The sequence below is a fragment of the Nannospalax galili genome, unplaced genomic scaffold (genome assembly GCF_000622305.1).
Source record: "Nannospalax galili isolate Female #2095 unplaced genomic scaffold, S.galili_v1.0 scaffold1128, whole genome shotgun sequence".
Lineage (NCBI taxonomy): Eukaryota > Metazoa > Chordata > Mammalia > Rodentia > Spalacidae > Nannospalax > Nannospalax galili.
The window spans coordinates 1942106-1953181 of record NW_008358632.1 but is presented as its reverse complement, the minus strand read 5'-3'; the positions used below and the strand labels follow the sequence as shown (position 1 = coordinate 1953181).

At 52.7% G+C, this 11076-nt stretch overlaps 1 protein-coding gene across 1 annotated transcript in view; it reads left to right on the top strand.

The window, feature by feature from the left end:
• The first annotated feature begins 652 nt into the window (after positions 1 to 652).
• Wnt3 (Wnt family member 3) overlaps positions 653 to 11076 on the top strand; it is a 40733-nt gene continuing 30309 nt past the window's right edge. Inside the window, exon 1 of the mRNA XM_008821915.1 lies at positions 653 to 845. Within this exon, the coding sequence (XP_008820137.1) occupies positions 766 to 845 (80 nt within the window). The 5' untranslated portion in view covers positions 653 to 765. The remainder of the gene's footprint in view (positions 846 to 11076) is intronic.

The following is an 11076-nucleotide window of genomic DNA, read 5'->3' as shown; positions in this document are numbered from 1 at the left end:
CTCAAATGACACTAGGTCTGTCCCCCGGCGCCGCCCGCCCGCAGACCTTCGTGCCTCCTCGGACTCTCCGCGCGCCTCTCTGATACCGGGAAGCGACCTCCTGCGACCGGGTCCCGGGGCCGCCAGCTCGCGGGCCCGGGAAGGCTGGAGGCTGGGAGGGGTTTGCATTCTCCAAGCCCCTGATCCTAACCGGCAAACGGGTTTCTGAAAATATCCCCGCGCTCTCTAGTCTGGATTCCTCAAGGGCCCAAATCCCAGGGGATCACGGTTCCCCTCCGAAAAGGAACCACCCATTCATGCCCACGCGGACCAGTTACCACGTGAACGCCGGGTCAAGGCCCCAGCTCCCTAAACCTGGCTGGCCCGGGCAGGGGAGGGGACGTCTCGGGTCAGCAGAGAACCCGGCATGCCGGGTCCCTCCAAGGTGGCCGTGTGCCCAGGGCGCGGGCTTTGCCCAAGTTTGCCGGGGCGATGCCCTACCCAGAGCCGGAGTTGTGGGCCGGGCGGGAGGGGCGCGTGATTGACAGGCTGAACTACAGACTCATCTCTTACCTTAGGCCGCGGGCGCTGATTGGCTGCTCGCTGACATCCTCAAACCCGGCTGCTCGGCTCTGGGCTCGGGAGGGGGGCGGCTGCGGGTGGAGGTGCGCTTCTGACAAGCCCGAAAGTCATTTCCAACCTCAAGTGGACTTTGTTCCAACTATTGGGGGCGTCGCTCCCACTCTTCATGGTCGCCGGCAAACTTCCTCCTCGGCGCTGCTTCTAATGGAGCCCCACCTGCTCGGGCTGCTACTCGGCCTCCTGCTCGGTGGCACCAGGGTCCTCGCCGGCTACCCAATTTGGTGGTAAGGCTCCCCTCTTGTCTGCCGGCGGCCGCGATGTCGGCCGCGCCCGGGGAGGGTGGGGGGTGCTGGCCGGGTCTGAGCTCCCGCAGGCCTTGGGGCTCCTTTCTCCTTGCCTCCCTCCAGACCCCCAGCCGTCCACCCCTCCTGGATCTTCTACTGGTGTCGCCTTCAGAATCTAACTCCTGGCTTCTCCGATAATCACCATTTTCCCTGCTACCCGCCGCAGAGGCGGGAGGACTATCCCTATCCCCGTAGGTCTGTTATTCTTAGCCCTCACCCTCTCCCATCCCAATTTGAGGGTCCCGAAGAACCTCCATTTGCTTACAGTTGGGTTTCTGGAAATCCAGTGCTGTCCCTGGGGCCCGGCCACTCCTCTTCTCCATTTTAGGGTCTCCATGGGCAAAATTATCCTGTCCTTCCTCACCGCCCCATCTCGTAGGCGGCTCGGTCAAGAGATTTCCCCCACAATACCCGCGTTTGCCTTCGTATTTCAGACCCCAAAGGCTTTGAGGATCCCCAGACAGGGGAGTTGGGGGGGGGGCCGTTTCATCAGATTCTTCCCACTCAGGTCTAGATTAATGTTGAGCCTCTGAAGTGAATATAGAATTTGCCGATTGGAGATGCCATTGAATGTGGTTGTATTCATTCCTTGCCTGTCCATCCTGGTGAAAGGGGGGCTCTTAGAAAATGTAGTTGTTTGGGAGGGGTAGCCTTGTTCCTCGTTGACCAAAAACCCAGTTCCCCATGTCAAATTCTTTGCTTTTGGAAGACCTAGGATCGAGGAGAAAGGGAAAGGAAAAGGGGAATTTTGTCCCTGAGAAATGCAGATACAAAAGACATTTTAGTAAATAAGGCTTGGATAGAAGGCTGGGGCCCTGCCTGTGTGAGGGGATTGACTAGCAGATGGATAAACAGTCTTTTGGGAGCCCAGGTCCAGAAAGCCCCCTGTTTTCTAAGCCCCAGTACTGCCCTCTGGCCCCCTCCGAAGGTCTCAGGGGCCAGTGGCCAATACACTCTGAAACCAGTTCTCTTTCTCTAAATTACACCCCGCTCTCCTCTGCTCCAGGCCCCTGCATTCCGGAAAACTTTAATGAAAGAACTCTCCCCTCCTGGACAGTGGAGAGCTCAGCCTGGGGGTGGGAGGTGAGAAGGAGGAATTTGGGACCTGTGAGTAAGGAGACTGTGGCCCCTGGGGTGAAAGTCATAGATTAGTGCCACCAGGGTGCAGCACTGCCTGCATGCCCCCCACCCCCCTGCCTATCTGGGTGCCTGGTTATATGGACAGGAGGGCTGGCCAGATTCAAGGGCCACACCCCAAGTTTTCTTCCAGTTGCTTTGGGGATATCTGGGGGACCAGGGAGGGGGAGGTCAGGAGCCTAAGCAGGGCATGACTAAGGGTCTGTTTAAAGGGTACCAGGAGTTGCTCCTATGAGGACACCCCAGAGACAGTTTTTCTTCCCTGTGGCCTTGAGTTAGCCTGAGGCCTCCAGTATGGTGTGTACAGAGCCTGAGCATGTTGGGGGCAGCCAGGGATTATGGGGTGGGGCTCTGCCTGTTGGAGGAAGACTACCTCACTGGCCATTCCTGACCCTCTTTCTATCTTCCAGGGCCATGCTTTGCCTCTCAGGGACCCTGGATGGTGGGGTAGGAGGAGAAGCTTGGAGCCCTAGGGGTGGCAGGCATGAAGGAGGAGACAGCAGACTCCCCTGCTCTGTGGACTGGCAGAGGGCATTTCCTGGCGGCAGTGCCAGTGGGTGTGATGGTGGTGGCAGTAGGGTTTGTGTGTGATGGTATCTGAGAATGTCTAGATAGATCTCAACCAACAGGAACCAACCCTAGGAAAACCTGGAAGGCCGAGACAGGGTCCTAACATAACGATAGATACATGGCCTGTTTGGGGGTTGAGGGGGGACAAGGTTGCTGCTTTGTCTGAGCCATGGAGAGGTTGTGTATGTGTGTGTGTGTGAGTATGTGTTCTGGATCTATGACCCTAAGAGGTGTGTCTGTACACTAGTGTGTCTCTGTGGGTAGAGTATTGGTGCCTAAGACCTGGGCAACTGTACATGTGAAATCTTGTGGGGTGTGCCTGGGGGATCTGTGGCCCATGGGAGGGTGTACTGTGCCTCTCCATGCAAGTGTCAGCAAGTGGCTGATTCTGTAATATGCATGTATATGAGACAGAAGTCTAGAAGTACCTTTGCTCAGGTAAAGGAGAATTTTTTGCCTGATTTTTGCTTGTGATTCTGGACATGATGATCGGTATCTATCTGGACCTGTGAGCATGTTTATGTGTGTCTGTATGTGTATCCATGCACACACAGATGCCTTCATGACAGTATAAGGGGGAAGGCCCAACAAATGTCACGAGATCAGTGCTCGTGGCATGACCTGATTGTGCTTGAAATATGAACGTGAGCCTCGTGTCCCTACCTGGGTGAGGTCTGTGTATAGGTCTGCTTCTGATCTTGTCCCCAAGTGCCAGTGACATAGTTTGAGCTCGCAGCTATGTGTCTGTGGACATGTTGGCAGACACCTGACCTGTGGGCATGAAGGACACCTGAGATGGGGTGCTTGGTGGGCACCCATAGCCCCAAGGGGAAGGCTCAGTAGGAGGTGGACGTCTTATAAGGTAGCTACAGGGGCCTGGGATTCCAGTTGGGTTGGGGGTAGGGCCTTCTTTGGTACCAGTTTATCCTGTCTGCTTAGGGACTGTGGTCACTGGCCCTCTCTTCTAAGGTCCTTTTCCTTTGGTTTTGGAGCTGGGGTGGAACATGAGTCACCTTCTCGGGGCTCGGACTGGAGAGTGGCTAGGCCTTGGATTCTTGATCCCCTTCTGCCCCCAGGCAGGCAGATTCCAGTCCTTTTAGCATTTGAGTCCATCACTGCCTGCCCTCCTTGGCCCACCCGGCTTACACATCCCCCAGGAGGGATTTACAGGGGAAATCGATTAGCTGGGATTTCTGTCCACACCACCTCAAGGAAGGACCCCCACCCCCAGCCGCCTGCCCCTGTTCTTCCTTCCTTAGGCCCCAGTCCTAAGTGCAGTAGACTAGGAGGGGGGCTCTAAGGGGCCTCCCACCATAAGCCCTTAGAGGGAAGCCCTGTGCTCTAGAGTCTCTCAGCCAAGTAGTGGCAGCACTGGTGCAGGACTAGTGACAGCAACCCTGATTTCTAGAAATCTCCTTGTCTGTACCAGTTAGTTCCTGGTAGAGAAATCTGTCATTCTTCTTCATAAGGGAAACTATCTTTCCAGGGCCTTGTCCTACACTATCTGTGTTCCATAGTGGACACGCTGATGAGAGGCCCGCACACTGAGGATGGGCAGCTCACCCCAGGAGCTATGTGACTAAGGACCACTGAACCACCCTTCTGGGCCATTTTTCTCACTTTTCACCCAGGGCCACCAAGCCTACCCTGCCTTGCAGTTTAGGGGAGGACTCAGAGCTGAGAAGCAGGATACCTGGGTTTTCACCCCACCATCCCAGAACCCATCCTCTACTCAAATGCCTGCCTTAGGCCCTGCCTCAGTTTCTCCATGTGTCACATCCTGCTGCCTCCCCCCCAACCCCCACACCCACCCAATAGCGCCTCTCAGAGGCTTGGGAACATGTTCAGTCAAACCCCTTGGGGGTCAGTAGGCTGGGCTCAGGGAGGCACCTGGAGACTGCGGGGGAGGAAGGCCCCAGGCCAGGTGTTAACACTTGTAACAGGCAAGAATTACAGCTGGCTGGGGCTAGGGCTGGTGAGGAGCTGAGCTGGCTGGAAGCTGTTGATCCCACAGATAGACAGACAGACAGACAGATGGAAGATATCAGATCAGATGGCCAATTTTAGCAGGGTGGTCGCTCTTTCGGGGTACATCTTGCCCTGAGGGATATGTCTGGGGGAAATGAATGCAGGCCTCTTGAAAATGAGTTCAAGGTCCTCCTGCCTACCCCTTTCCTATTGTGGGTGGGACTTCAGGTCCCAAAGGGAGTCAAATTGGTAGATCTGTTGGTATCCTTCTGATGGCATCACACATTGCTTAAAAAAATAGAAAAAGAAAACAGGTCAAGCATTATACTAACACCAGGAACTGTGTCCTTGGAAGAACCTACTGGAATATATGGAGAGGAAGGCAGAGTGGGAGAGGCAGCTGTCAGGGAAAAAGTTCTGCCCAAATCTCAGTGTTCTATTAACAGCTCTGGGACCAAGAGGTGAGAGCTGAGCATCACCCACTTCTCTACCTATGAGATCCCAAGGTCTCGGGTCCAAGATATCTGCCTTGTAATAAATCCTGACCAGGAGGGAGACTAAAGGGGAAGGAGAGACAGGAGCTGGACTTGGAAGACCAGGCCTTTCTAAAGCAGGTGCCTGCTGCTGTTGTTCCAGCCAGAGCTGCTTCCCAGGGCCCACACTCTCTCACAACTGGATGCCTGCTCCATTGCTCATGAAAGAGGCTACTGAGGCAGGCAGAGGGCCCCAGGTGAGAATTCCCAAAGAACAGGCCAAGCAAGGTTCTCCCATCTTGTCACTGCAGGACTCAGTGCTTGCAGACGTTCATGGTACTTGGGCAGATATAGAAATGAGATGCAGTATAGAAAGAGGATGGAGCGAGTGCCAGGATACTGGGGTTTCTCCAGGCCTGGAGAAGGTCTAGGCAGGAGACAAGGAACTTGGAGATAGCTAGGCAGGGATGGTGACTCTTCCTAAGGAGGATGCAGCTAACAGATGCTTCCAGAGAGACAGTGGGAAAGGACAATCAATGTCTCAGGCCTCAGAACGTGGTGAGCTGGGGAAAGAGAACTATTTCCAACAACCTCCTTCATAGGAAGGAAGGATGTTCCCCACTCTGACACCCTGCTTGAAGGGTGGGTCACCCCATGCTCTGTTTCTATACATTCACACACTGGAGTTCTGGAAACGGTTCCAGTTGGGAGTGGAGAGAGCAGTGTCTGAGTTCTGAGTTTACCACCCCACTGGGTGTGTGACCTAGGATGAGTCTCTTGTCTTCTGTGCATCAAGTCCTGCTTCCCTCTAGGCTCCATTTCCTTTGACCATCTGTTTGTCCTCTCAGAGTCCTCTCAAAGGCTATGATGGGGACTCCACAGTAGATACTCAGAGCCTGCCTGAGACAGTGTACCCCTTTATCTCTGCAGCTCCATGTACATAAACCCCAAAGCTAGCCGCCCCACTACTGCCAAGCCTCCTGCATACACTTGTAAACCTCGCCCCAAACACCCCATTCTTCTGCAGTCAGGCCACTGTCACACACATCTGGGTTTTTCATGTGCTACCTGTATAACTAGGGCAAAGTGACCTCTCCCAGTCTCAGTTTCCCCATCTGTAAAATGAACATAGATGATTGCTTCTGTCTGCGAAGTGCTGTGGACAACAGGCAGCAAATCCCTGTAAAGCTCTTAGAATGATGATGCCCAGCATACAGGAAGTCCATAATACAGGTTTGTACCCCTGCATGGTCCTGGATCTAGACTTGCCTTTTCCAAGGAGCCCTCCCAGATTGACCCCACCCGGCTCTGTTTTCTCCTTGCCCCATAATGCTTGGCATTAGTACCCACAGATATGTAGCTTTCTTTCCCAAGTAGAAGATATTCAGTCCAGGGAGGGTGGTCAAGATAGAAAGAGGTGCTGGAGTCTCCCCTAATCCTCCTGCCACCCCATACTCAGTCAGGCTCTTTTAACTACTGCCATTTCCAGCTGGGATATGGAGCACTGTGGGCCAGGCTGAGAGACATAGGATTGGCCCATGGGCTGCCAGAGCAGCCTCAGCACGGGCTGAAGTTGCTCCCGGAGCTGGGGGATGACTCAGAAGGTGATTTATAGACGGAAGGCAAAAAGCTTGGCTCCTGGCAGAGGCCTGCTTCTTAATTACATTCTTTGGGGGGTGGAGGTATGTGGGGCGACAGTAGGGGAAAGACTTCCATCCCATCCCCTCCGGGCCTGGTTCCTGTGCTGTCCTAGCTTCAAGTAGGGTCCTTCTCATAGAGAGTGAATCCCCTGTGCTCAGTGAGGGTTAGGCCACCGAGGAAGGAGAGGTAGAAGAGAAGAAGGAAGTCAGAGTCCCATGGGGACCACTGCTCCCTGCAGGCTGATGGAGCCAAGCAGAAGAGCAGTATGCTGGGAAGGATCACTGGGTCTCCATCCTGCTTCTGCAGGAAACATGCCAAGTAAGCCACCTGGGCAGAAGATTTCTAGAATCTTCCCTCTGTAGCAACTCCACTTCCCCTTAATGTCAAGTCCTACGGTTGCCTGTGAAGAGCTTCAAGTCGGCCATTTGTCTGCTACTTGGGTCTTTGGTGGCCCATGGGGGCTGGCGACCAGGCCTGGAAGGCTTCTCGTTAGAAAGTCTGTTGCACAAAAGCATGACGACTGTCTTCCAGACACAGGTTCTCCTGGCAGGGTGAGTCTTGTACTAGGGGGAGCAGCTGTTCTAACCCTGTGTTAAGCTAACTTCTCAGGGAGTCACCACAGTTCACCTGGCTGGCTGGTGACAAGCAGCCCCAGATTTAGAGAGTTGTTTCTTGCTATGTTGACATCTGCATTTTTTTCTGCTAGTGCTGTCCAGTGTGGTGATACCTTTCCAACACTGTCTGTCCCCCACTTTGAACTCCAGATACTGTGCTTCTAGTTCTGGGGCCTGGAAAGGTATGGGGCCAGCTGGGGTACTGAGGCCTGCAGCACCTGTCTGTGCTTGGTTAGTACAGCCGGGAGGAGTCGGCAGGGGTCAGGATGGGGACAGCAGACAACTCTCTGGTTCCCCCTGAGGCAGGCCTTCTCAAAATGGGCTCTAATGCATGTGGAGGGAATTCCAGACGTGTGCTTGGGGACAAGAAGGAGCAGTATGAGGGGTGAAGGTTTCTAGGCAGGCGGTCAGGGGACCTGAGCTGCTGGCCACAGTCTTTTACTTCTGAGGTGAAGCACTGTGTGCAGGGCTAGCGACCATTTGGGTTGTCTGTGTCTGATGGAAGACTGTGAACTGGTCCCAGGGCGAGGTCCAAACCACTACATTTTATATTCAAGCAGCTGTGATGTGGTGGCAGAGCTGTTAACCCAGGCCTCAGTTTTCTCATCTGCCAAATGGGCAATACCTTTCTGCTGCAGAGCCACTAAAAGCTCAGGGTGGGACTTTGAGACGAGTCAGTGGTTCCAGAGTCAGTAACTGCCATTGCTGAAGAGGATCAAGAGCTCTGCCCCCTACCCAGAGGGGGCACCCAGCCTCTGAGTAGGGCCTATGGGGAGAACAGGGAGGGAATAGAACAACTGCTCAGGTTTAAAACAGAGTGGCAATAGGGCATGTTCTTGTTTTAGTTCTGGGGTCCAGTATAGAGCCTTCAGGCCTAATTCCAGCTGAGACCCAGGGTGGGAAGTCTGGGTGGAGGTGAGAGGTGTGAGGGTGAGGTGGACAGTTAGAAAGGGCTCTTCTGAGATTTTGGTCATCAAGAAATCTAGACATCCCTAAGAAAGGGCCAGCAGACCCACAGCAGCCTAGCCCTGCCTCTCACTCTGGACTGGAGAGACTGGGAGAAGAAAATACGCGTCCCTGTGTTGGTGAGGGGGATGGGAGCAACAGGACCCAATGCCCAGGTCTGTAGGAAGGGCCTTTCTGCCAAACCTGCCCTTGGGCACAGAGTCCCACTTATCTGTCAGAGCCAGCTGGGTCGGCAAGGAAAACCAATCTCACAGTGCCTGCTAGGAATGCAAATAGGGGTTTATGACCATGTGAACCAGCATGCTGCCTCCCTCCAGCTTCTCAACACTTCATAATATGGATTTCTGACATGTCACTCTCCTTCCCTAAAACCTCCCGTGGTTCCCCACTTCCTGTCTGGCACTAACCACCTTTGATTTGGCCTATACCTACCTATGCAATGTGCCTTTCAGAACCTCCCTCAAGTCCTCCTCAAAACTCAACGTCAACTGGAACACGCACCTCTGTGCTTGTTCATTGGTGTTCCTTCACTCCCTTCTTCTGAGCTATGGAAGGCAGGTTGGCCAGAGGTCATTTCTTCTCTGCTCAGCACAGGCTTAGCCTGGCTTGGGTTATGCAGCTGACAGCCCTAAACTATGGAGGGTGACAGGGCCCTTAACTGAGCAGGCTGTTGCGGCTGTCCCAGGAGCTAGGATGTCTCTATAGTGTCCACTCTTTTGGGCTCTCTTGTCCCTTTCCAGCCCAGACTATAGACTTCCCTATTGGTGTGTTATTCCCTTACATTCACCCACTCACTCTGTGCATATACAGTTGACAGGACCTGGTTCTCCACCCAGGAGCAGGTGTGTTTGTCGACGATGTACTGTGTACCAGTCTCTACAGATTTCAAGAGCGGACTGTGTATGGTGGAGGAAGGGTTGGAGTCTACATCCTTTCTCCTTCTGCCTCCATCAGACTTACAAGTGGCCTTCCTATTTGGAATGAGAAGTTGCTTTTTCCTGTACTACTTTGTTCTCCAAAGGAGGCTCTTGAGGCAAGATTCCGACTTTCAACTTGAGAGCTGCTACTTTGTGTTTCTGGATCCCATTGTGAATATCTGGGGCTGTTCTTACTGGGACAGGCACTAGTCACTGGAGCCTTCCTGCAGGTGGTCAAGCTGTCCCCAGGCTGGGATAGTGCAGTATGGCCACATGAGCATTTCATTGCCCTTGAACCAATGGGGAGATGACCTTGGCCAATTCACTGAGCCTCTCTTTTCTCATCTGTAAAATGGGAGGGAGACAGTCAGTGACCTCCAAGGTTACTTCTGACTACCAGTGAGTACCATCATCCCACTGGGTCCCTTTTGCTCCTTGGCATCTAATTGGTACCACACTCAGGCAGTTGGTCAGAGTAGTTTGCCTCTGTGTGGGTTTGTCATGTGTGGAGGTGCATGCATGTGTGTACATGTGAATGTGAAGGTCAGAGGACAGCTTCAGGTATTGTTCCTCAGGCACTGACCACCGTGGTTTTTGAGACCTCACTGGGATCTAGAGCTCAATGCTTAGGTTAGGCTGACTAGTCAGCAAGCCCATGGGAGCTTCCTTTCTCTGCCTTTTCAGCTCTGGGATTACAGGGATGCCGCCACACTCACCTTTTGACACGGGTTCTGAGAAATGAACTCAGATCTTCATGCTTGTGCTGAAAGCACTTTACTGGGTGAGCCATCTCCTCAGTCTCAAAATGGACTTTTGCCCATGCCTAGCCCTTGAGTTGGTATCTCTGGGCTGTTGATTTTTCATTTGACTTCTGTAGTATTTCTCACTGAGGAACTAGAATACTTTCTCCTTTCTGATGAAACGTGTTTCCCCTTTTATCCTGGCTGTTAGGAAACACATAGGTGGACTTGCTGCTGGGTCCTTGCACCTGCCTCGACCCTGACTTGTATGCTTGTTCACTCTTGCTTTTCAGTCTCCATTCTGCTATCTGGCCAGATGCATTTTGTATCCTGAACTTCCTTGCAGGCAGACCCCATGCCCTGTATACCCTTGGATTCTCCATGCCTGAGCTCTGGGTAGTATCTACTGATGCTCCATAAACATTTCTTTTCTTTGGAATGAATGTTTGCTGCCAGATGCATTGAATTATTTCTGAAAAGAAGCAAGGCACACAAAAATGAAAACGCAAAGTAAATTTTGACAGCATAGGGCATATGCCTGTAATCCCAGCATTCAGGAGGCTGAGGCAGGAGGATTACAAGTTTGAGGCCAGCTTGGGTTGCACAATGAGGCTCTGTCTCCAAGAAATAAAGAAGGGAAGAAAGAAAGAAAGGAATAAAAGAAAAGAGGAAAATCTGCCTCTCAGGGAACTTGCCCTCACCAAATAGTTTTGGGTAGGGGAAGTGCAGTCAGTATCTTTATCATCTGCTTTCCCTAAATCCACAGAAACCCCATCTTCAGGGAAGCCACCATGATATGCTTTAGTCTAAACTTGAAGGTTGTATGTAGCCTTCCCTGAGAATCTGGTTTTCTTTCTTTCAAGTCAGGGCCTCAAACTCCATGTAGCCAAGGGTGACCTTAAACAACTTATCCTACTGCTTCCACCGTCAGAGAATTGGGATTGGCATGTACCTCTATGCCTGGTTGTATTTAGTTCTGGGGATTGAACCTAGGGTTTTATGCATGTTAAGTAAGTACTCTACCAACTGATCTACACCCCAACCCAGGAGTCTCAGTTTCCAATGATGGTAGTGCCTTCCCTTCCCTGGTTCCCGTCATGTTTCCACCTTAGAAGCCGACTCATGCCTCATCTCTACAGATGACA